Source organism: Trematosphaeria pertusa (genome assembly GCF_010094035.1).
Source record: "Trematosphaeria pertusa strain CBS 122368 unplaced genomic scaffold BU26scaffold_10, whole genome shotgun sequence".
NCBI classification, from domain to species: domain Eukaryota; kingdom Fungi; phylum Ascomycota; class Dothideomycetes; order Pleosporales; family Trematosphaeriaceae; genus Trematosphaeria; species Trematosphaeria pertusa.
In genome coordinates, this window is record NW_022987221.1 from 999982 (window position 1) to 1025362 (window position 25381).

The following is a 25381-nucleotide window of genomic DNA, read 5'->3' on the forward strand; positions in this document are numbered from 1 at the left end:
TGTAGCGAAAGAGCACGAATTGGTCGACCATATAGTCTCTTCATACCCAGCGCTTGTTCTTCTTCTCTTAGCTCTTTCAATTATTTCTTCACCACCGTTATCTGAGGAGGAAGGTGCATAAGTCTCGGACGAGACAGGCAGAAGGGACGGAAGAGGAGAGGAGAAAGAATTGCGACATTTCTGGTCTTGGAAGCCTTCTCTCTTCTTCGGTGCTAGCCAGGTTGGCCGGGCAGGTTCATTTGCATTTGTGGGAGTTTGTAGGGTTGTTACTGTTCCCCGCAGGGCCTGACAGACAGGATGGGGCGTGCATAGGAGTCAGGTTTTGTATGAAGTTTCTCTGTTCTTGCTTTCTCTTTTTCGAAGTATTTCTGTTCCGTATCTTTCGCTTGTAAGGCATTCTTTTTTCTCGATCGGATACTACTTCTCTCAAGAGCGATGTATAGGATTTGATAGTGGAAATTGATGCATGATGCCCAGACATATCATTTGCTGAGCTGTGAGATTGGTCCTGAACACCGATCTTTGTAACGTAGAATTGTTATTCCATAGCGATATCTGAATGTGCCATTCTAAATGGAATGACTTTTCGGGTTCGTGAAAAGGTGTTTCTTCATGTCCAAGGTCCTTGGCTTCACTAGCGCGGCTTTTGCGACACTGAACCATACGAAGTATCTAGTCCACATTGACCGGTCGAGTTTCATGTCCAATACGGTCGCCGTGGTACAGAAGCACTGCAGCCTCGCCAGCTCCCGCCATGCTTTCCTCTTCGATAATTCATTCCAGGACCCTGTCCGGGTGGTTCTTTGGCTCTCCCTGCCACCATGGAAGCCCCAGGGTCTCTGCTTCTGAAACTACCCCGCCCGTATTGCGAGAAGTATACCGATGTTCTACGAGTGTGAAGCTTTAGCGAAAGCGTAGGTCGCATTGCTCGAAGTACCTGTGCTGTAGCCGAAATATACTTCATCAGTAATCAGGGACGGAAGGCGGGTCGATTGAAAGTAGGCGAATTCTGTCTGGGATAATGAAAATGATGATTAATAAAGCATACATGGTATCTCCCGGCATCCCTGAGGCGATGCATAAGCTGCGTTCGAGTCATCTGGCTGGCAATTCATACATCCCGACTTGTCTGGCCGGCAATTCATACCTCCCTCCGGTCGGGACGTACGACTCGTCTGTCTTCGGACGTGCATATAGGCTAACGCCGTGCACCCCTGAACCGTTGTTTTCTATTAGCTTGCCAAACCCGTTACCGTGTAGGCTCCTTTTCCTTCTCTTTCCAATGACAAATCCAATGGTGAGCGCCAATACAGTAAGGAGAACAGCACCCATAACACCAACCCCAATGCCGACTTTTGCGCCCAAGCTGAGGCCGCCGGATGAAGACGGGAGAGGAGACGCTGGCAGGGTGGAAGAGGTGCTTGTTTCGGAAGTGGCTGTCTGCAGAAAGAGCTCAGTGAATTGAACGCTACGCGCGCATTAGAAAAACATACGGACGTCGGCGTCGAAGTCGCAAAATCAGTCGCTTGGAATCTCACTTGGATTCCATATGCGTTTAAAGCGGCAATGCCGTCCACAGTAACAAAATCCACAGTGGGTGTGTCTCCTGCGCGGGACGATGTGACGGTGAAGGATGCGGTCTCCGTGAACTTTGACTCACACATGAGCGTGGTTAGAAAGGGCAATGCGGTGTCATCTTTTGCCGTTTGGATATGGTATGGTATTGCACTACAACGAGCTGCGGTTAGTGGCACGGTTCGGTGGTGGTGGTGCGGAGGACGACTAGCCTTGGGCAGCAGAAGTGCGTGGTCTCTGTCACAGAGCCCGCTGTGTTCACATCGCTGGACGCCGCAGTGTACCCCGAGGGACAAAGTCCTGGCGAGTAGAATGCTGTTGTCGTTGGCACGTAGCCTGAGGGGAAGCATTCTGCTCTTGTTGGCCCGCCTTGGACAAAATAGCGGCGACCTGGTGGATCGGCATAGAATGCCCAAATGTCATCTGTTGCTAGGCACGATGGCGGAGGTGTGAATGCCGCCAAGGAAGTGATAGACATCTAGGCAATCAGATCCTATATACTCTTTGTGAGCGCGTGGAGGTCGCAATGAGGAAGTCTGCAAGGCGAAGAGGAGAAGCAGGCGCAACTCCGCCCCGCGCGTGCGCCTGGTTATGTATGCCTGCCCATGAATCCTTTTGCATTGCGCCCCCAAATGGACGGAAGCTCCAACTGTCTCGGAGCATGCACATATCGTGTCTCGATATTTACGCCCGCTTGGCTGCGACGCGGGGACTGGTGGCCTTAAAAGCGCGCTAGTAGCGAAGCTTGGGCCATCCTCACCTGCGAACCTTGAGTGAGCTGCAAGCTGAACAAGGCCATATATCCTCGTCCTGCTTTTTGCTTTCCTTCCGTCACCGCAATGACAGGTATAGACGACATTTTCAAGCACCCAGTCGCCGCGACGAAGCGCAAATTCGAGGACCCTTCCGAAGCCGACCCGACGCAAGCCTACAAATCCGCGAAACTCAACTCCAACGGCGCTGTGAAGCGATCAGCACACGATTCGGTAGCAGACGAAGATGACGAAGACGAAGCCGGTCCCTCTTTACCTCCGGACTTCGAGGAGGAGCCCGGCGACGACGAGGAGGGGAGATTCTTCGGAGGCGGCATAGACGAGGACGCGAAGGACGCAATGGACTTCCTGGACGCACAAGATAAGGAAGAGGCAATTACGGAAGAGAAGTACGACTCTGCGTGGCTGCGGAAGCTGGCTCTCAACTTCGAGAAGAAGGTGAATAAGAATGCTTCATTGCGCGCAAAGTACGAGGACGATCCGTCTAAGTTCATGGAATCAGAAGGCGACCTAGATGAGGGTATCAAGGCCCTGAGCATACTATCCGAGCACTCGGAGCTATATGAGGAATTTGCGAAGAATCCGGCAGCCACGAAACTGGTCGAGCTGCTTGCGCACGAGAACACGGACGTCGCAATCGGCGCCATCGAGATCATATCGGAGCTCACAGACGAGGATGTGGAGGCGGAGCAGGAGCAGTGGGATACTCTTGTGACGGCACTCTTGGAAGCAGACCTGCTCAGTCTGCTCATATCCAATTTCTCACGCTTCGACGAGAGCAACGCCGAAGACTCCTCCGGAGTGTACCACTCGCTCAGCGTTATAGAAAACCTACTCTCACAGCCAGCAAATATGGACCTGGTGGGCAAGGAGACTAAATTCCTCACGTGGCTGCTCAACCGCATCCAAAAGCAGGAGAAGCCTACCTCGCAGAACAAGCAGTACGCCTCCGAAATCCTGTCCATCCTCACACAGTCGTCCCGTCCGAACCGTAATCGCCTCACCGAAGCGAACGGTGTCGAAATATTCCTCACGCAGCTCGCCCCATACCGAAGAAGCGACCCAGAAAAGGAAAGTGAGGAGGAAGAATACATGGAGAATTTGTTCAACTGCTTAACGTCATTGGTGGATGAACCAGAGGGCAAAGTGAAGTTTTTGGAGGCAGAAGGCGTTGAGCTGTGTCTGCTTATGGTGAGGGACGGCAAGACGAGCAAGAGCCGAGCATTGAAAGTGTTGGATCACGCCTGCGGATATGCCGAATCAACGCCTCCAGAGGAGAACCGGACGAATGGCGTAAGTAAAAGAAGGGAGGATGAGGATGCAGAGGATAGCAAGCCAAATCTCGCTGCTCCAGTATGCGAAAAGGTCGTCGAAGCAAGAGGTCTTAAGCCTATATTCAGCACTTTTATGAAGACAAAAAAGCACGACCCAGAGACCACGGAACACATCCTTGGCATCTTTGCATCTCTCCTACGCTCTCTACCCGGAAACTCAGACTCGCGGTTCAGAGTGCTCGCTAAGTTCTTGGAGAAGGACTACGAGAAGCTCATTAAGCTCGTCACCCTACGAAGAGACTATGCGGCTCGCGTGGCGGCTTTCGACGCCAGATTGAAAGAAAAGAAAATAGGGCTCTCGAAACAGGAACAAGAGGCGCTCGATATGGAGAATATCCCTTCGCGGCTTGATGAGGGACTGTACTGCCTAGAGCGTATTGACGTGATCTTGGCGTGGGTGGCAGCTGAGGACGATGGAGCGAAGAGAGCTATCGTCAAGGCATTAGGGGAGAGAGATGAGACCCTGGTAGACGTTCGGAGGACGCTGCAGGCGCAGCTTGATGGAGTTTTAGAAGTGGAGCCTGCGGAGAGGGAGATGTTAGAGGCTTTGATCGAGTTCTTGAGTTGAAGAACCCTAATCTTGGCGATTTTGCTGCTGCAACGTCTGGTATAGCGAGCGAGCTTGTGAGTACTGTATCATATCCCCACGAGGAGCATAGCATAATTGCAGTCAGGGGGAGTAGGAAAAGACCAACGCTTCAACCAAGATTTATCTATTCTTCCGTGTCCGAGCTCAGCATCATTCTAATCCTAAAGATCAATTAGCAAAGAAACTTCAAATGTCCTCGATCACCGCTCTCGCCCGCGGCACACATCTCCCCGGGTGCCAAACCGCCAGCAACCACACCGCCACCACAACGGGCGCAAACTCCAAACACCCAAAATACACCTCATGCGTATTCAAATCGCCATACAGCCCCTGCGCCGTCTCCGCCAGCCTAAAACACACCCGCAAATACATTAACACCACCGCGATGCTAAAACTCGTATAGAAACTCTTCCTCACGACTTTAAACATCACCCCCCTCGCGCTCCACACAAACGCCACAAACAGGCCAATAAATACCAGAAACGTAAACGCCTGGAACGCCAGCCCCGCCAGCAGAATATTATTCGCCGTCGTGGGATCCTTGCGGTTCGATTCCGCGACGCCAATGAGCGCGGCGCCGAGGATTTGCACCACGGTCGCGACGACGTCGCACGAAATGAAGATCCAGAGGATGAGCTTGGGCGGGATGGGCGCGTAGTGCCGGCCTGTGGCATTGATGAGGAGCGAGAGGATGGTGTAGATGGCGGCGGCGAAGAAGACGGGGGCCACGACTATGAAGAAGTATTGTATGACGAAGAAGGTTACGCGGTAGGGGTCGAGCTGCGAGGAGAGGCTGCGGAATATGTAACCGACGATTTCCTGTGGAGTGTGTGTTAGTGTTGGGGAGAAGAAGACGGGTGAATGAGTGAGTGGAGCGGAACGTACGAAGATTATCCCGACCATGACGGTGCTGAAGTACCATGCGCGGTACTTGAACAGCTGCCATCCGTGCAGGATGCCCGCGAGGAAGAAGAGAACGCAACCCAGCACGCCGACGACGATGGAGGGCGTGTATCCGTAGATTATTATGCTGGCGTCGTCTGGGCCTCCCGGGTTGGGGAAGTTGGGGTCGATGTAGCCCCGTGGCGGCGGTTGGGAGGACATCTTGACCGTAATTCAGTAGAGACGGGATTCCGGCGCAAGAAGGAAGACGAGTGGAATAGTAGAGCCAGCAGTGTACGTGAAATTATTTTATTAGATATGGAAAAGGGCAGAGATATCGTTGCTCTGGGATTGACAAGGGAAGAAGAACTCGGTTGGGGATATCTCGAGAGGCGAATATCACAACACAGTCTATCGATAAGCCCAAGCGGAAGTAACACAAATTATATGGAGCAAGATATAAACTACGCTGTGACGAGTTGGTTCGACCTCGCGATCCCCATACAAAGTCGTGCCCATCGTTTCCGCATGCGGATCGTCAAAGCCGTCATTCAAGCCTTGGCTTTTTCGCTACAATATTGCTTGTTTAAACCACCGCACTTCCTTGGCGACGGCGGAGCTACAGCTCAGCAGTCGAATTCTTCGCGCGATGGAAGTTAAAAGACGGAGTTGAGTGGGCGTGGCCTTGGGAAGGGTGATGATTTGAGGTCAGATGATCTGGAATGGCTGGAAATGTCATTGACGGAGAGTAAGTTTAAGGGAGAAAGCTTGGCTAAGTAGGACAAAGGCTTTGTAGTGGTGCTTGGCTTTTAGGTGGATATCAACCTCGGGGAAGTCCGCCGCAGTGCATGGGAGGTATGCGATTCTTGCTCAGTTAGTTGTAAGGATTCCCTCTTGATTCTCGGAAGGATTCTCGATACTTGAGAAGAATCTCAATATATGATTAGGGAAGTGTGTACCGAAACTTAGAGTGTGTCCCGCACTGTCTTCTTGTAGAATAAGCTGCACGCGTATTCCTCCAAGCTCAAGACCTAGCAGGGATATCGAGGCTATTGTGCCGCCTTCGAGGACGCTGCCAGTAAACTTCAATCATCCTTGCTTAGTACTTTCGGTCACATTCGCGGGGTTTTCGTGTAGCGGAGGGAGATGGTGGATGAAGGACGACGGGTGAAAGCGAGTGGGGCATCTGTCGATGGGAAGTAGCATCCTCCCTATCTCAAGTTAGCTTCTGCTTCACTGGTGTATCAATAGAGCCAACGTACCTTGTCGAGCCCTGTTCAGAGATCGCGGCATCCGTTATAAGCGTCGATATGGCTGTGGTGGAGTGCTGACAGCACCCTCTTTTCGATGAGGTCGCAGAGCGGACTGCCTAGAATTGCGCCTTACTAAGAATTCTAGCCTGCTTGATGGTTCCATTGCCAGGTCCGTAATCCATGGTCAGCGCCAGCAGGTTCAAGAAAACGGAAGAGCGAGAACAGAGCTTGGGGGGTGGAGGGAAGCCGAACTAGACCCGCTAGGTTAGCGCCCTGTCAGTGTTGTTTCTAGCAATGGCCTCAGTGTTGATTAAAGTTCTCTGGCCATATCATTTTTGCCTTCAAAGGGAGATACTGCCTGACTAGATATGGGATGAGTATGTTGCAGATTCCGAGGTTGCTGCTCGTAAAAGGACCCCGATACTAGGCTTTATTGGGTCTAGCGGCCGAGCTCGGTCTTCTGCGAGTGCGGGGATCTCCACCGCACACACATCACACCATCAAGGTCCTCAGCTTCAAATATGGCTGGCCTTATTCCTCTGAAGAACAGGAGTACTTATAGTAAGCGTCTCTAGTTATGAGTTCTCCCTCAGCCACAGCGAGCACCAGCGCATCGTCGGAAGCAGACAATGACCCAATCGAACACGTTCAAGTTCAGAAGAGGGGACCTAAGAGATCGATCCTATGGAGGCTCTATCTATCTCATACGCTATCAACATGGAACGCCCGCACCTTTGAGTTTGGAGCCGTAATCTTCCTGGCCGCTATCTTTCCGGGCACGCTTTTCTACGCATCCTGCTATGCTCTCTTCCGCTCTGCAGCAGCAGCGCTCCTCAGCTCTTGGATCGGCGGAGTCGTCGATAGAAAGGAGCGTCTTTATGTGGTCCGCATGAGCATCGTCTACCAGCGATACGCCGTCGCCGCCTCGTGTCTCGTACTCCTCGTCCTCCTGCGGGGTCCGGAAAGTGTGCTTGTTACTATTGGCTGGTTCATCATATGCGTGCTGCTGGCATGCATCGAGAAGCTGGCGTTCGTGGGAAACACGGTCGCTGTAGAAAGAGACTGGGTTATTGTGGTTTCGGATAGCCTGGGGCTACCAAGGGAGGAACTGAATAGTACCATGAGGAGGATCGATCTTGTATGCAAGCTGGTAGCTCCTCTTTGCATTTCGCTGGTGGATGGGTATTCGACGAGGGCTGCGCTATGGGTCGTCTTCGGTCAGAATGCTTTAAGCGTCATTTTCGTAAGTCCTCTTTGGAGGCCAAGTGAGAATCATCGGCTAATCATACCAGGAATACTTCGCCATTGCCCAGGTCTTCACGGCTGTGCCTGAGCTAGCACAAGGGAAGGGAGAGCACCGACCCGCACTATTCGAACTCGAAAACCGACGGGATCCAGAATCATCGAGCCCTGAACCACCATCGTCCGGATTCTCCTCGCGGATGCACAACATCCTCCGACCTTGGAAATCCTACGTGCTGAACCCCGCCTTCCTCGCCTCCTTCTCCCTCGCCCTTCTCTACCTCACGGTCCTGAGCTTCGCCTCGCAAATGACAACCTACCTCCTGACTCTCGGCTACACTAGCATCCATGCCTCCGTCATGCGGCTCGTCGCCGTGATTGTCGAGCTCTCAGCTACCTGTGCCGCCCCAGCTTTAATGCGTCGGATAGGCGCAGTCCGCTCGGGCCTCTGGTTCATCAACGAGCAACTCCTCTCTGCAGCCCTAGCAATCGCCCTCTTCACCACCCTCGGTTCACAGACAAAGCTGGCGGGCGGCGCGCTCGTCGTTGGCGTAATACTTTCCCGCCTCGGTCTCTGGGGCTTCGATCTCTGCGTGCAGTATCTGGTCCAAGAAGACGCTCCCGAAGCGACGCGCGGCTCTTTCTCTGCCGTGGAAGCCTCACTACAGAACCTATTCGAGCTCGTTTCATTCGCGGCGACTATGGTCTTCGCGAAACCCGAGCAGTTTAAGTACCCGGTGTATATTAGCGCCGGTGCCATCGCGATGAGTGCGATTTGTTACGCAGGCTTTGTTCGGCAGAAGAGAGGGCACTTGCTGCATACCTCAAAGTGCTTCAGAAGGCAGGGGAGGGACAAGTATCAAGTCCTGCCCACCATAGAGGAGGAGGAAGAAGAGCTGCAGGAGTTGCCGAGTGGAGCGAGGTAACATGATCCACCTCTTTAGCTGTATGTAGTAGGAAACCCACATGTTTCTCGAACATGCAACACTTTCATGATCCACACCCGCAATCTCTCCCATAGCGAATCCCCTTCTCAATTCCCTATCCCCCATTTCTCCTATAACATAACAAAATCCACATGTCTCAGTTCCCCTTGCTCTCCCATCCCATCCCATCCCATCCCATCCCAAAGCGGCTCCCTTCCCCCAATCCGAACCTTAGCCGAAACAGAGCCGCATCGCATCTGACCGCTCGCAACCTCGGCGTCTTCCGGCAAACCGCACCCCGGCATCCCCGTACGTAACAACGCCGCTGACATGGCCCAAGCAAAATTCACGACTGCCGCAAGCGTGACACCGCCGCCTTTGTCCTAGCCTCCTTTGCGTGGCTTTCCCAGCGGTTCCCAGCGGTCTTCGCTAGCGTACGGCGGGCGCGCGCCCCTTGCATCGCTGCATCGCAACGTGGTGGCAAAAAAAGCCCGCAATAAGCGGCGACCACACCCCCCAACAACTGTCAACAAGCCTGCAGGTCGCAGTGTCAAACACGTGGAAGGGGCGGGCCAAGCGGGCCCACAATACGACGTATATCAGAGAACGCGTAAGATCGGCGACGTCGCGAGTGCTTTGGCTGGCTCGAACGCTCTGGTAGCGAGCGCATTAGTATAGCGCGTGGCTGGGAGCGTTTGGCGTCGGGAGATGGGTTATGGCTCTGGTAGCGATGGTGCGCAGATCGAGAGGCGTAGCAGCGCTGACGCTTTGGGCCGTACCTTGGATCAGAACACATGGCGCAGGGACGGTGTACCGGGCGGGTTTGAGCACGGGAGATGAGATGGGTATAAGATTGGCGGTGTGAAGCCTAAGTAGGTAGATATGGGTGTATGAGGAGATATGTAGGTTGGGAGAGGCCGCAGGGACGTTCAGGGTGTTGGTAATGCAGCACATTCCCGGGTTAGAGTAGATGATGGAAGGGAACTTGTCCACAGTTCTATCCTCGAGGTAAGTTTGTAATGGCGATGAAGTGGGAATAGTATCTTTATTCCCGCTACCTAGTGCTGGGAACGTTTGAACGGTACGGATGACAAAGAGAAGTATTCTTTTGAAGAGCAGAGTAGAGATACCAACGTATATTGAGCCAGAAAAAGACAGTCTAGTGATCAAATCGCGTGGTATATGGAAGGAGAAAATGGAGACCCAATCCCCCCACTGTAAAGACTTCTATACGACCCGAAAGGACATAACCCAAGGGGCAGCGCATAAGCATACCCGTATAGAACTTTTGTTATCGTCCCTCATTAACGCCAACGACCCATCTAACAAAGCAATAAACGCGGGGATTAGGGGATATATCCGGGGATCGAAAGCCAAAGAAAAAAACTGAAACCACTCAGAACACCTCTCTAATGCACATCAAATCGTCATACCAGCACTGCTCTGCGGCCGGTCAAAAAAGATGCGACTCAAGAGATGTACACGAAGCGAAATGTAGTGTGTTATGCAAAACGCGCCAATATCCAACAACGAATCCGGTCCTCTGTTGCTCTTGGTCCGGCCATCGTGCAACACCAAGAAGCGCCAAAACCGGATGCTAGGGATGCGATGCTGAATAACCGTGACTTTTATGTAATGCCCGTACGCCTAAAGAGAGCTCAAGCCAAATCAGCGAAGCCAGATCTATGTCGTAGAGAACGCCAGCCAGATGTCGGAGATCGAATCATGGGTATCAGGGAGAACATGAACCGTGTAAGGGCGGTGGAGATGTCGATAAAGATGTCGATGTAGGCCATGTTCTTTAGAACATGGAGGCGTCCATCCCCGTCATCCCGGCTCCAGCAACATTTGCGCCGACGTTCATCCCCTGCAGAGCCGGGAGCTGGCTGAACTGCGCTCCCAATTCTGGATTGCACCTCGGGGCGTGAGCGCGGTGGTACTTGAGGCCGTTCAGGTTCTTATATCGCTTTCCGCACATCTCGCAGCGGTATGGCTTCTCCTTCTCCATCCCGATAGTACCGGGATAAGGTATTGAGGTCAGCGGGTCGACAATCGAAAAGGTTCCGTCGTCGTTCTCTTTCAGCTGCTGGTTCTGGTGGCCATGCTGGATATATGTTAGCAGGTTGGTCAAGGCCGAGGAAAATAGTGAACTTACCTGCTTGTGGTACTTGAGACCATTCTGATTCTTGTACGCCTTTTCGCAGCCTATGACCGGGCACCTGAAAGGCTTAACTTCCTCCGGGAACGGGAACTGGGGGACATTGGCGCCGTTGAGGAGCTGCTGCTCTCGGATCCTCTGGTCGGCTCCTCCAAGCTGGTAGTTCTTGAAAGCCGCCTGCAGTTGTTGCTGGCTGAGACCAGCGCCCTGCTTGCTGAATAGACGCTTGCCTGGCTGATCAATGGTGCCATCGAATCCGGGCATGCCAGTCCCGAAGTTGGCATTGCCGAAGTTCATATCCATGCCATGCATGCCCATCATTGGAGGATTCAGGTTGTTCGCAAAGTCCATATCGAGCTCGGCAGGGGTGCTGGGATGCGAGGACTCTGGGGATGTCAGGCTCTGCGTGTTCTGCATAGGTGCGGCTCCGAGGGTCGGTGTATTTACGGAGGAGACGGTAGGGTTGTTCTGCAGGCTAAATTGCTGCGAAGCGGCCGGTGTTGTCGGTGTCGATGTCCGCAGTCCCTGGTGGGTCTGCATCGTATTTGCCATGTTCACGTTCAGTGGCTGGAGCTGACTTTGATTCTGGCTGAACTGAGACTGTTGCGCGGGGAACGCCGATGGAGCTTCTTCGATTGTGGCCAGTTCGTTCCCTACGTCGTCCATCTCCATGTCTTCTAGCGAATCCAAATCCTGCACAGTCGATAGATTCGTGCGGTTGAAGCCGTCCGAGCCTAGCCGCTGAGACCGGAATCCGCCCATTGAGCCTGACCGGGGGTGGAAGCCGTGCTGTGTGTGCGTTGCTGGCTCACCGTGCGTCTGCGTCTGACCAGGCGTAATGCTGGCAGCGGAGGCACCCGTTGTCGGCGGGAGGCCGCCCTGGGCTGACTGAGACGCGCGCGAGGCCGGGGCATTCGCGTGCACCTCTTCAAAGTGCTGCAGCAGGTCGTGCAACGAGGCGAGGGTGAGGCCGCAGCATGTGAAATCCTTCATAAAGGCGGCTTCCATCTTGGGCAGGTAAGACGAAGAGTGGAACGAGGGCGACTGGTTGTTGAAGGCGGCGGGCGAAGTGCCTGTCATCATGATGCTGGTTGTGGGTTAGCAATATGTTCATCCACGGTGCTGACAGGCTGCTGTTGCCTTCTGTGCTACTTACTCATCGCGGATCCATGATCCGACGGACACGCCGCCCCAGCTCAGACCGCCGGCGAAGCTGCCCATGGTGTTGCTCTCGCGCCGCGGTCTGTCTTTCATCGAAATGGGACGCGCGCCACTACCGTAATATGACGAGCCGAGGCCGTTGCTGATGGAGTCGTGGCGACCGCCGATGCTCGGGCGGCCATCGCGGAAGTCGCTGCTGTGTGCATTGTGCTGGTTCGACGTTGCGCTGAGGTCGCGGCTCGCCCCGGCCTCCCGCAGCGCAGAGGTGAGGTTTGACGTCTGGTTGTGCGGGGAGTGGGAGCCGTAGCGCGGGGGCGTCGTGATATCGATAGGCGAGGCTGCCTGTGCCATGTCTCGCAACAGGCTGTGCTGTGGCGGGCTCTCTGGAAACAGCGGGAAGCTGCAGTCGCCCGCGTCTTCAAACAGAAGATCGGACTCGGGCAGCAGGCTGCGGTGGGCGCCCAGCTCGTGCGGCTTGCGGTGCCAGGCGAAGTAGAGGTTGCTGTCCTTCTTTGCGCGGCCAAACTGTGGCGATGCGGCCTGTTCGACGGGCGTGCTGATGGGAGTGGTGTCTGCTGTCGATTCGCGCCCACGGTCGCTGGCGATGGGCGAGTAGCAGAGGGGTGGCGGCGTCTCCTGGGAATCCAGCTTCACGGTAGCGGAGGGGACGGCGGGAAAATGGGGCCTGGCGGCGTCGAGAGCGGGTCCGGAGGGGAGTGCGGCTGCCGTCGGGGCTCAGCACGGGGGCACGGCGGGAGAACAGGAGGAAAGAAAGAAAGCTGGTGTGCGCAATTGAGGCGGGTTGCAGCGCCGGGGCACGCGGGCGGGATAAATGTTGGAGCGCGATCTGAGCGGTGACGAGTGACGGGTTTAGTGGTCGCTGGACGAAAGGACTAGCTCTGGGCGTGGTACTCGAACCCTGGCGAGGTCTGCCGAATCACAGCGCAGGCCCGGCGGATGCGCGATTTGGGTCTGGCGTCGCCGTCTCGGATGCTGCAGCGTCAACAGCGGGTCGGCGATCAGCGGGACGGCTATGATGCGCGAGTGATGGCGAGGGGGCCGGCGAGGGCGAAGGGGTGCTGGCGAAGGGCGTTAGGGACGAGTACGGGCGGGTTTGGAGGTGCACTGCTCCGGCTGGCATTATATACATTCGGCGCTGCTGGCCGAGGCTCTGGGAGGGCACGTCCGCCATCGCCGCTTGGATGCCCCGTTCTCGAGCCACCATGTCGGCGGGCAGTCGCTGTCACGGCCGCGCCCTCCTCAGTCGCGCGCCGGCCCTAGCACGCAGCGCCGCGGGCATGCTCCTGGCGGCAGGCGACAGGCGACAGGCTACACGGCGTTATACTGTGCAACACTATAACATGCCATTTGCCGGGCCATCCTCCAGTATGTATTCCACCGCCCGCGCGCTCCTTCTAGAAGGCGGTCCGCTGTTCTCTTCTCCACGTGGCGCTGGACCAGTTCCCTCGCCCTTGGGACTCCCAAGCAGCCGATGACATCCCCGCGCAACCGCCGCCAGAGCGTCCGAGTCCGCACACAGCACCACAGCAACGCATTCACCCCTTTTGCCTTGTTCGTCTGGCAGTCCGGCAGTCCGTCAACAAGGCCTCACCACATGTCATCCAAAAAGCACACGTCGCTGCATATGCAGCTCGACCCACCGCTAGCCGGTGATTGGCGTGCGTAATTACTTTTGGCACTCGCGCCTGTGAACCCATTTACCATGGCATGCCTGCCGTGCTACCGCCGCCCACTATCTAACTATCCCCAAACCCCGCCATCCAGTCCTCACCACAGGACGCCTTTTCCTCCCCTGCCCCCGTCACGCCAGCTTTTTCCTGCCTTCGCTGCCCCTAAGTTCGCACTTACTTCGTGTCACGAAAGCCGTTGACGTCGACCATCGGGCAATTCGGCAGAATGCGTCGTCGGTTTCCCGGATTCGCCCTCGGCTGTCTATCCGCTTTGGGACTTTGGGGCCGGGTTACCTCTTCGGCAGCCTACATACAGCAGCCGCTGCTATTAGCCTACGATCAACCTCCGTACTGTCCATCCCATTATTTCTTCACATGTGCAGCTGGCCGACAGGTCCAAGACGCAGTCGGCTGAACCTGCTTCAATTAGACGCCTATCTGTGCTTCTGCCAGGGCATGTACTGTAGCAGGCCTCAACATCTCATGTCCACGAGCACGCTACCAGGCTATAGTCCGGTCTTGGTCGAGACCCGAGGCCACGACGCGCCAAACGACGCGATTCAACATGAGTTCGCCTTGTAGGTCCCGCGCTATCAGTATCTGGGGGTGGGGACGGGCTGGCTGACTTGCATGAACGTCACCATTTCTTGGTGGCATGTTCAATACTCACTAATCCACCACCATAGCGGAGTCGCAAAATCGAGCCACGTCTCCAGACTTTGGCCAGCGTGGCGCCTCCCCAGCTACATCCTCATCCACCTTTCGCCCTAGACGCCCACCCTCGACAGCACTTCAACCTGAGGACGAGCCTCTCCTAAAGCAGCGCTTCAGCACCCCTCGTGACTGTATCCGAAGACCGGAGCACAGGTACCGCATTACTGGGCCAATCAAGATCTGGCAGACCTGGTAAATAATATCCCTGACCCCGGTGATTGGCTCGACGGCGGCCCATAACCTGTCATTATTGGACCCTGCGTCTGCCCAAGTCCTTCGAATCCCACGTCGCCATCCTAATGCGGTCCTTTATATTAATTGCTACGTATCTTACAGAACGTTGAAGTTGACCATGGCAGATCAGATCCCACGGCGTTTATCATTCCGAAACATCCAGCCCGCCGCCCAAGCAGAAGATCATATGTAATCGACCTTCTTCAGTCGGAAAGCGAGCTTGTTTCAGCATTCGGAATCGACCGGCTCAAACACTAGGCATGCGACGGCGCCGTCGTCATGCTTACTGCGCCCAGCCCACTGCCAGGAACTCGCAACGCCCGTGCTACACTCGCAGCTTGCAGACATCAAATCTCGCGAACGCTGCCAAGACTTCATCGGAGGGACTAGCCGAGCCCAGATCCGACGCCAGCTACCATTTTTCGGTGGCGTCAGCGCGCCTGAAATGCAACTTGTCGTTCGGAGTTTAGCAGGCCAACGACAGTTCGTACAAATGTGACTCTCTGCAACACCACGACATCATTTCAGCTCAGCATGAACGAATTTCGGACGATGGGAGACTGCTTGGCCCTCAGCTTTCATGTCTGCGCGCCAGGGACATATCCATGCACATCCCGCGCTACGCAACCAGCACCCAAGGTCTATCCTAGCAGTGCTGTCCGTTGGAGTAGGTCAGGCGAACACGAACAACGCCCCATCCAGGAGCCAAAATCCAGGGACCTCACTACCATTCGGAGTTAGGGTCGGTGACCAAACGTCGATAAGTGTAGGATGTAGTGGTATGCAATGCGGGAAAGTGAGATGTCGGTTCCATATTTCCCACTTCTACATTTCGCAACTGGCTTTGGAGTCTAGTTCTTCTTCTTCCGGACATTGACACATGGGGGACTTCAAACCAGCCTCCAGAATGTGCTAATATTGTGGTGTTGCGGGTTGTGGGTCGCGACTTCCCAAGCTTCCCAAGTTGAGGTAGATCGCCAAGGGTCGTGGTGATGCAGGTGGCCCAATCCTACTCAAACCACCAACCCCGGCGACGACATAGCATCAACGCCATTCCAAGACCAGCGATTTGTGCACCTCGATGTCACCCCACCAGTGCGGTGTTTCGTGAGGCTTTCCTCAAAGATCCAGACCGTCATAGCGCCAGCCGCTTACAGCTAAATACATCCAGCACCGTCTTATATGCTAACCGTCCATACATCCACGCTACGCACGGAGTCAAAACATCAGCCGACTACCAGGGACCCAACCATCGGCGCACCGGCATTGGGCGCCTCGACAGCTTAACAGGGTAGACCGTCCTTTAGACCGCTTCCTTAATTCAACTACACGCCTCAGACTACAGCGCCCTACAATGAAGCCACCATGTTCTAGGGGAGACTAGCTGCGGGGAGCCGAGTCCTGGGCTTCACGCACTCACCGCCTGTTTGCACCGAGCTGTTCGCTTTCAGCAACGGGGTTGTCTCGACTGTTTGTCGGCGCCTTCTCGATGTGATTAGTAACCTCACAACCTCACGTGCCTGTGCTGTATTACTGCAGTTCGAAATCTACACTCCGGCAATTGCTTCCAGGCATGTATCGATCGCTAGACCGACTGTTGTCGTCACTGCCTGTGTAGTATTCGGCAGGTATTCTCGTAGTTGGATGGGTTCAGATCGCATCTACGGCTGGGCGGAGGTGTTTTCCTAGGCGAGCTTGAGTATCACTCGAGATAGTACCCTGCTCTAAGCTTTGGAGATGGACGTTGAGGTGGGAAGAATGGAGTTTGGGTTAAGTGACGAGTATGGTCACTTTGATGGCGCCGACTCGTGGACTGTTTTGTCGTCTGGACATACGACGACGGATAAGTGGCCGGTCGTTGGTGTTTTATGATATGTAAGGCAAGGTGGGGGGACTACATGGATGTGTATGAAAGGAGAAGTATAGCGTCAAGTTCGCTCTATGGTACACTGCTCATCCACTTGAAAAACGTGTTGTCAACAGTGTTTGACATGGACGGAGTGTTTTCCTCTGTATTCCTCCATAGAGTGTAAGTAGAGTAGCATGTAAGAAACAAGGACATATCAAGAGGCTTGCTTCTGTAGGTGCCTTTTTCGTTCGCTAAGTTAAGAACAACTTAACCTTAGCAACGAGTGGAGGGCAAAGCTTACGAGCTACAACATGGCTCTCCACAACCATTCCTCCACCTCTATGAAGGAGTATGGAGCGTTGGAGAGAACATATGCTCCATCCATGTCAAAAATTGTCTGTCACCAAGCCATTAATCTAGTAGAAGCGCAACTAATCGGATACAACACTCCCCGATCTCCCACACACCTAACACAAGTCATGCCCTTTCCGAACCACTCCGTCACCAATCTGTTCCTGGGCTTTCCAATTCCGCCCTATGGCTCGCTCACCGCGGCTGAGCCTGCACCCTGCATTGCGGACACCGCTCCCCATGCTGACAGCCCGGGCCTTGGCAGGAGTTTCCGAAGGCGTTGCCCGACGAGCACCAGCAACATGTCCAGTCTGGAGGGCTGATGGCATTGACAGGGCCATTGATGAAGATAGTGTGGGAGTGATGGGAAGGCATAGTCCCTGTGGACGGTCGAAGGGCCTTTGAGTCTAGAGGTGAGCTGATGCCGTGATGTGGAGTGGATGTTGTTGCTGCCCGCAGCGTTTCGCGTCTGTGGTCTGGATTCTCCGAGATTCGTACCGTGCTCTCGCTGGGGAGAAGTTTCTAGCTTGGATCGTCATGATAGGTTCATTCGTGTGTGTGGCGCTGGTAGTGTGAATCTGTGTCTGGATCTGAGGAAGAAAAGCTCCCATATCACAGACAACCCACAGAAACGTACCTGCCACTTCCCAGATGGCGGAGTCGTTCTTGAAATGGGCAATCAAAGAACTAGATAGCACCTACCATAATATTTACGGTAGTCATTACCCCGTAGCGGCCCCTCCTTTTCTCCCTCTTCTAACATCTACAGTCCTACGCGTTGAATGTTACCATCTTTAACTTACCACTCACTCGAACGAAGCAAACCACGCCTACCTTTCAAAGCAGAAACGCGGCCTCGTCTTAGGTACGCTGCGTGGTCCCTGGCGCCTCAATCGCACACGCTCTTTCCGAAGTATCGTCGCTTCCTACCGAAGAAACGGCGTGATGTTCTTTCCTTATAAACTATATAGTGTTGGCTTAGACGCCTTCATATATGGAGGACTTTCCATCCAAAAATAGAGGCCTCCAAGCCAGCGATCTTAGCATACCGGGAAATCTTAGATCCGCAGCTAGTCCTGTAATGGTCTTTCCATGTTGTAATAAAGCATCAAAGTTGCCATTCTTCTAGTCCACGGGACTCTGCGCCTGCTTCGTCTCAGCGGCTCCTCCTCCACGATAACGCTCTCCTGCTTCGTGATTTATCTCGTACGCTCTTCTGTTGTTATGAGATTAGGATAGAAAAAGGAAGGCGGCCCTCCTTCATCTGCATATATAGCTCGCACTCCCTCCAAATCCTTCCAACGCTCTTCTACATCCCTCCAAATGCACAACTTGTTCACATTAGTGCCCGAAGCCATCCAATTCTTATTGCAGATTGCCTTCTCATTTATCGCTGCCCTCATTATTCATCTCCACTTCCATCACTGCACCTCCAACCTCCACCACACTTTCTCATCGACCATGCACTTAAGGACCACTGTGGACCTCAGCTAGTGCCTAATGTTCCCAGGTTTGACTCGCTCTTCCGTAACGAAAGAAAGAATCTAACCTAAGAGTCTAGGCATCATATCATCATCGGTCCTCGTTTCGATCCATATTCCTTCCTTCTTCAGAACGTCCATACACAAGGCAGACAGCGTTCCCAAATACTCAACCTACAGCCTGTCCCCTTATCGGTGGCAATGACTGTGGTTCGACTATCAGAATTGCGGTATGCCTGGTGTAGGGGATGTTCTGAAGCAGGGTAGGGATCCCCTGCTCAACCCCTGTGAAGAAGATTGTCATCCTTCCGACAGGAGTCCCTCGACAAGAGGGATACTATTTAATGGAGATATAAGTGCATATAGAGGGGCACTGATGGGGGGTCGGGTCTTTTATAGTTTTTCCTCCGCACCCTACTCAGTCTTTATGGCTGACAAAGAAAAACTACAGGGCGACTCAACCATTGGATTGCTGGGACATGGCTTGGTGGATAATACTACTAGTATCACGGTTGGAAGGTGAGTTAGGTCCTCGCTAGTTGATTAAATAGGTATCTCCAAATTTGTTGAGTGCAGTGGGTGCATGGACCTTGCCAACTTGCGTACACTTTTCATAGCAAATTGATCCCGTGTTCATATTTCTCATTACTTCAAATTCTGTCTCTTGCGCACGACCAAGCCGGGTGAAATTCGCTTTGAGCATATGGTCCCTCGGGGGTTACTTCGCGTGCTTTGTGACCGGGTAGAGATGGGAGTTAGTGGTGATTGTTATGTTCTTACGTATCGTTTCCAAGACCATTCGATTTGCTGGTTTCAGTGCGATGATTTTATTGGGAAAATCAGGTGTAGCAGTTGCCGCAAAGCTTTAGCTCGCGATTAAAGACACAGTATATAGACACAAAAGAAGGACTGCAGTGCTCAAGTACCTTCGGACGCAACAGTAATCAGTTGGCCAGACGAACGTTGATTACGCTTGCTGACGATGGACTGAGTCGCGAGTTGCAGTGGTTGATGACTCCCTCAACAAATCGTTGTAGGGCTCAACAGATCGAGCCCGTCGTACTGGAACTAACAATGGGCAGAGACTTCAGTGGTTAAAGAGTAAAGCTGAGTAATCGACAGTGAAACTATCGCTCGCCGCTCAACAACAGTGGCAAAAGTAACAATATTCTTTTGTTCTCATACGTTGATGCTGGATTGGATGAATCCAAACAGCCGGGAGAGCTGAGCTCAACCGTGGTTCAAGATATGACTCCCACTTTGACCATGGTACGTCATTGTTGAGGTGGATCCCACTGATGAGTCGTACTCTGGTTGAGAGGAGGGCGGAAGTGTAGGGTATAAAGCTATGCGCTCATGCCGTTGCTCATTCACACCACAAACCACAAATCGCAACGCATCATGAGTATCCCACAACGCTACACCATCAAGGGCCCAGTCCCAGCCCTGTACCGTCCCAACGATGGCATGTATGCCAACAGAGCAACTCCTTCATAAACTCAACAACAACAAGGCCATAACAAAGGATGAGAGCAGTTTTCTTGGCCATGTTGAGACGTTCTTCGAAAAGCAGGGCGGCGAGCATACCCTCATCCAGCCGTTTATCGACTACCTGTGAGGAGTGCGGAGGTGTTCGAGGGCAAGGGCGAGGGCGAGGGCGAGGGTGAGATCGGACGGGCGGCGCGGATGAAGGCAGTGGCGGAGGGAGGACGTGGGTAGCAACAATCAACTAGGCTCGTGTAAACAAACAGTCCGATGAGTGGTATCCATCACTTCAGTGGTTGAAAGCGACTAAGTTGTTGAACGTGATAGCGGAGCTTCACATAACCCAGTCGCTGCCTGTTAGCACTGTGCCCTATAAATACTGTACTCACGAAGGTCCACCTCTCTTACGATACCCACAGTACACATCTCTTATATCGATCGCATCGCATCGCCGTTGAACGACTACACTCTGCGACAGATCCTCTGTCCTTCATGCGCCGGCAGGCCTTCCCACCGCCATCGTCGTCCTTAGCGCATTACCATCAAGTTGAGTCCGAGTCCCGTCGCGTCAAGTCCGTGTCGAAATCGTAACTTCCGCCGAACGTCCAGACGCACACCGTTCCCGTTCTTCGCGATGTCCGACACTGACGCCGCAGGTATCGTCGCCGGGCGCCCCGTCACACGCTTGTTGGGGAAATCGGAATAGAGTTGGGGAGATGGAATTTGTTGCCGGATATGGTTACTACTTCACGTGACCTGGTCATGTATATATATAGCCATATTTCTCGTATTCTTAATTAATTAACTTATGTCTTAATACTCTATAATTTACCTAATAGTTATAAGCCTAGATTTGCCTACTACTATAAATTAAACCTGCTAAGTTTATTTAATATAATTAGATAATAGAGTTACTAACTTATACACCTTATTATTACTAATAGATTCTAGAGTTACTCTAGAAATACGCTATATATAATTAAATTAGCTCTACGCACTATAATTTCTATAATAGAGAATACTATTACTATTACTAACGTTATAAAAGCTATTAAAATACTTAGTATACTATAGAATTAGCTTTACTAGAAGTTTCTTATAAAGAAAAAGGCTATATAATATAGAGTTTAGGCCTACTATAACCTAGATCTAAAAGAGATAGAATATAAGAGAATTTAGAAGAAGTCTAAACGCTTAATACTATTAATAATTAAGTAAGAAGCTATAAAGATAGAGAACCTTAATACTAATAAAAAGTTAGAGTATTAGAACTAGAAAGAAAGATATAAGAAGAATCTTAAGAAGTACCTCTTTATATAGAAAGGTCTAAAAGAAGTATTAGTATATATTACTATAATAATTAATACCTACCTTATACTATATATTATAGATAAAGATATAGCTTATAAAAGGCTTATAAGCTTAAAGAAATAGGTTACTATAACTAACGTGTTACGTTAAAACGTACTACTAGAATAATATAAGAAAGTCTAGAAGACTTAAAAAGGTAATAAACTAGATAACTAGCTTAATAAATAGATTTAGATTACTAACTATATAGCTAAACTTAATATACTAGACGTATAGAGTATATAAGCCTAGAGAGAGCTACTTAAGACTTTTTAACTAATTAATAAAGCGTACTTTATACTTAGAATTACGTAGCTATTTACCTAGCTAGAAAATTAAGCTTCTATAGTTATAGACCTTATTATAAAATTTAGATAGCTATAGAAAGCTACTAAACCTATTATAGCTAGCCTAGAGACGTATATAATACTAGGTATAGTACTATAATAATAGAACTAGAGCTAGAGATATAGTAAGTTTTAAGAAGAGATACTAGAGTACTTCTATAGGCGTTACTACTAGTTTAGTAGGTACTCTTACGTTAATCTAAAGATCTACCTAATAGGCTAGAAGCCTAACACAGAAATTTAGGCTAAGTTTAATAAGAAAAAGAAGAAAAAGAAGTAGGCTAAGAAGTTTAAATAAGCTACTAATTAGAGAACCTCTAAATAGTAAAATAAACCTACCTTAAAAGTAAGCACTACTCTACTAAGCTTTAATAATAATAAGCTAATAAGTAGTACCTCTTCTACTAACTCTATATTCTACTTCTTTAGTATAATAGCTAAGGTTTTAGAAACTTAGAAGGTAGTTCTAATAGCTCTATACCTTATTAATAGGTAGATCTATAACTCTAGCTCTAATATTTACGTCTATAACTTAGAGAATTAGAGCTAGAAAAAGATAGTAGAAGCTAACTTAAACGTTATTATATACGCTAGAGAGCAAGCTATAAGAGTTAAGACTTAGAGAGAGATAATTCTCTAGACTAATACTCTATTAGAACTAACTCTAATACGCCTTACCTATATAGCGTTAGTAGAGAGCTTCTTTACAAACGTTATAGAGCTTACGCACTTTTAAGATATTAAAATCTACTTTAACTCTAGTAGAGACGTCTTATATAAGAATAAGCCTAGTAATATAGTCTATAACTTAGAGTATAAATAGAGATACTAGCTACTTAATATAAATAAAAATAGCTACTCTAATCTATAGAAAATATTTACTATATTTATAATAGTATATTAACTATTAAAGAATTTATAACTAGTAATAATTACTACTAGAGCTAAGACCTATTAACTATAGGTATATCTAAATAAGAAAGCTATTACGTACCTAGAAGAGGCTATTACTAGCTTTAAGCTTAAGAAAAATATACCTCTAGTTAACTAGAAGAACTATAACACCTATATATAGTTAAAAATAAATTATTAAGTCTTCTAGAGACCTAGATTAATATCTATAAAGTGTCTCTTCTACTAAATAGAGATAAATTTAGTTTAACTACTACTAATAGAAGAAATCTATTTTAATAAGAATAAGTAAAAACTCTATATAATTAATAAATTCTTAGACTAGTATAAAGAACGTACGTTACCTATAAAAAGTAAAGTAGTATTAATACCTACTATACGTAGAATAATTACTAAACTATAGCGTTAATTTAAGTACTTAGTTATTATACTTAAGACTAATAATAAGAAGAGTTTTAGTAATAAGCTTACTAAGATCTATATTAAATTAGGTATTAAATATAAGCCTAGCTTACCTAAGACACCTAAGTAGAATAGTTATATAAAGAAAGCTAGAGACGTAATAATTATAAAAAGCTAAGTAATAAAAATTATAGCTAGATTATCTAAGAAGCTAGCTTTAGAGCTATTTATTATAGCTATTTAGATTCTTAATACTACGCTAATTAAATTAAATCGCTAGAAAACTCTATATAAGGTAGTAATAGATTATAAACTATTAGTAGCTTATTACGTCTCTATTAGCTATTAAGCGTATATTTATAGAAAGAATCTTAAAAAAGCTAATAAACTAAAAGCACGTACTATATTAGTTACCTACTAGAATAAAACTTCTTAAATATCTTTAGAATCTAGATACTCTTAAAGAATAAGGTTATCTAAACTTAAGATATCTTATTTATACGCAATAAGCTATACAAGAATAATAGTAGTAAATATAGAAAGTCTCTAGTAGTTAATATAAGTAATATTAAGGTATATAATATCTCTTATAAAGAGCTTATAGTAGAGGTTAAAGATCTACTACTATAGAGCTAATTACGCCTATTTAATATAACTTTAGATAAATAGACGTTAATACTAGAGTAATATATACTAGCTAAAGAATTAGTAGAAGAAGACCTAGAAATATAAATCTAGAAGAAGTAATAATAAGCTAAGAAGCGTAATAAGTTTCTAAGAGGTTACTTAATTACTCTAGTGTTGTTAAGATACTCTACTCTATATAGTAAGAGCTTAAGAGGCGTATTAAGAGAGACTAACCTCTCTAAGCTAAGCTTATTTACTATTTAAGCTAAATTACTATAAAGACCTCTTAGAGCTATAGAAAACTCTAAATATATGCTAGATAGATACTAGAATAATACTCTACTACGTTAAAACCTTAATTCTAAAGATCTAAGTAATATAATATAGAGTAGACGCTATAGATACTCTTCTCTAAGACCTAAATACATAGCTAGCGTAATTAAAGCATAAAAGAAAGCTTAAATATTTAACTTAATACTATTAATAAACTTGTATAACTACGTATTTATAGCTTTAGTAAGCTATATTAATAAACTAAAAGTTAATAAAGAGCCTATAAGGTTAAAACACTACTATAATTAGATACTACCTCTACCTAAGCGTTATAAGAATATTAAAGGCTATATATTTAAAGCTAAGTTTAAAGAGGCTATATAGAAGAAGTTTAATAACTACTTTAAGAAAGAGTACTTTAAGAAGACGTTAGTAACGCTAGCATTAACTATAGTAGAATACCTTCTACTTATATAGATATTATTATATAAATTTAATAAAGATAAATATCTACTTAAGTATAAAGCTTATCTAGTAGTTTAAAAAGACCTCTAAATATAATAGAGTAATACCTATACTACTACCTTAGTAGTAAGAACCTTTTAAGCTCTAGTAGCTATAGTAACTATCTTTAGATTACTAATATATTAGTATAACGCTATAAACGCCTTTCTAAACGTAAAGCTTCTATAAAAGCTCTACTACTATACTCTAGAAGGTTTTACTAGTTAGTTTAGCAAGCTCTTAGAGTTGTATTAAGCTCTATATAGGCTAAAGAAAGTATCTCTACTATAGTATAAGAACCTTATAAAGACTCTTAAGAAGTTAGAACTTATTAAAATAAGTATTATACTATATCTATAGGCTAGTAACAAGCTTATAGTCTTCTTTTTTATTAATAATATTATTATACTTATCTACCTAGATAATATAGACGTTTACGTAGAGTTTAAACGCTACCTACTTAAAAAGTATAAGATTAGAAAGATAGATTAACTTAATTAGTTTCTAGGTATACGAGTTGTAAGAGATATAGAAGTAGCGTTAACCTAGCTAATTTAGAATTTCTTTATTAATAAGGTTACTAATAAGTTTAATCTACTTCTAAAACTAGGTACTAAGTATCTATAATTCTCTATAAAAGAGAACAACCTCGCAAAATCTATAGAGGCACCTAATAGAGAGTAAATAAAGCTTTTCTAGTAGCTAGTTAGCTTACTAGTATATATTTTCTACTTTATACGTCTAGATATATTAAGAGCTTACTTAGTATTAGCTTAATACTTAATTAACCTAGGTTAATAATATCTCTACGCTACTATACACATGTAGTAATACCTTATAGAGTTAAAAACTCTTACGCTTAAAGCGTTACAATACGCTACAAAGAAGAAACACTTCTAGAAAATAAATTTTAAAGAGCCTATCTTCTATAGAGCCTTAGATACTTTATTTAGTAATAACCTAGATACTAGAGTAAGCTCTAAAGGCTATATCTTTAAGCTATATAGATTACCTATAGATTAGAAAGCTATAAAATAATAAATAGTAACTAAATTAATAACTAAGATAGAGCTTCTAGCGCTTTTAAAGATAGCTTTAGAAATAGAGTAGTAAAATCTACTTTTCTACTACTTAAAGCTAAACCTTAATATTAAACTAAAGCTTTAGTATAATAATTAGTAGACTATAGGTATAGTAACTAAGGCTATAGAGAAGCTTTAGATAAAGCTTAAATACGTTAACGTATACTAAATATAGCTCTACTAGAA

The 25381-nt window shown here is 48.4% G+C and overlaps 6 protein-coding genes across 6 annotated transcripts; 3 read left to right on the forward strand and 3 right to left on the reverse strand.

Moving 5' to 3' along the window:
* Positions 1-1055: 1055 nt before the first annotated feature.
* BU26DRAFT_521179 (uncharacterized protein) lies at positions 1056-2235 on the reverse strand. The gene is made up of 3 exons (XM_033829471.1): positions 1788-2235; positions 1494-1728; positions 1056-1440 (listed from the first exon to the last, which is right to left on the reverse strand). The coding sequence occupies exons 1-3, from the start codon at positions 2051-2053 to the stop codon at positions 1096-1098; spliced, it is 846 nt and encodes a 281-aa protein (XP_033681750.1). The 5' UTR covers positions 2054-2235; the 3' UTR covers positions 1056-1095.
* Positions 2236-2337: 102 nt separating this feature from the next.
* On the forward strand, positions 2338-4354 carry BU26DRAFT_52703 (DUF1716-domain-containing protein). Its single transcript, XM_033830742.1, has one exon. The coding sequence runs from the start codon at positions 2415-2417 to the stop codon at positions 4248-4250; it is 1836 nt and encodes a 611-aa protein (XP_033681751.1). The 5' UTR covers positions 2338-2414; the 3' UTR covers positions 4251-4354.
* Positions 4355-4457: 103 nt separating this feature from the next.
* Positions 4458-5375, reverse strand: BU26DRAFT_567090 (RTA1-domain-containing protein; the record flags this gene model as incomplete). The annotated part of the gene is made up of 2 exons (XM_033833612.1): positions 4458-5090; positions 5157-5375. The coding sequence occupies 2 exons, from the start codon at positions 5373-5375 to the stop codon at positions 4458-4460; spliced, it is 852 nt and encodes a 283-aa protein (XP_033681752.1).
* A 1532-nt stretch (positions 5376-6907) lies between these two features.
* Positions 6908-8641, forward strand: BU26DRAFT_521181 (uncharacterized protein). The gene is made up of 2 exons (XM_033829472.1): positions 6908-7649; positions 7699-8641. The coding sequence occupies exons 1-2, from the start codon at positions 6984-6986 to the stop codon at positions 8572-8574; spliced, it is 1542 nt and encodes a 513-aa protein (XP_033681753.1). The 5' UTR covers positions 6908-6983; the 3' UTR covers positions 8575-8641.
* Positions 8642-10375: 1734 nt separating this feature from the next.
* On the reverse strand, positions 10376-13618 carry BU26DRAFT_567092 (uncharacterized protein; the record flags this gene model as incomplete). Its single annotated transcript, XM_033833613.1, has 4 exons — positions 10376-10678; positions 10730-11819; positions 11889-12615; positions 13585-13618. The coding sequence occupies 4 exons, from the start codon at positions 13616-13618 to the stop codon at positions 10376-10378; spliced, it is 2154 nt and encodes a 717-aa protein (XP_033681754.1).
* A 4273-nt stretch (positions 13619-17891) lies between these two features.
* Positions 17892-18561, forward strand: BU26DRAFT_521185 (uncharacterized protein). Its single transcript, XM_033829473.1, has one exon. It carries the CDS (start codon positions 18056-18058, stop codon positions 18224-18226), a length of 171 nt encoding a protein of 56 aa, XP_033681755.1. The 5' UTR covers positions 17892-18055; the 3' UTR covers positions 18227-18561.
* The last annotated feature ends 6820 nt before the right edge of the window (positions 18562-25381 follow it).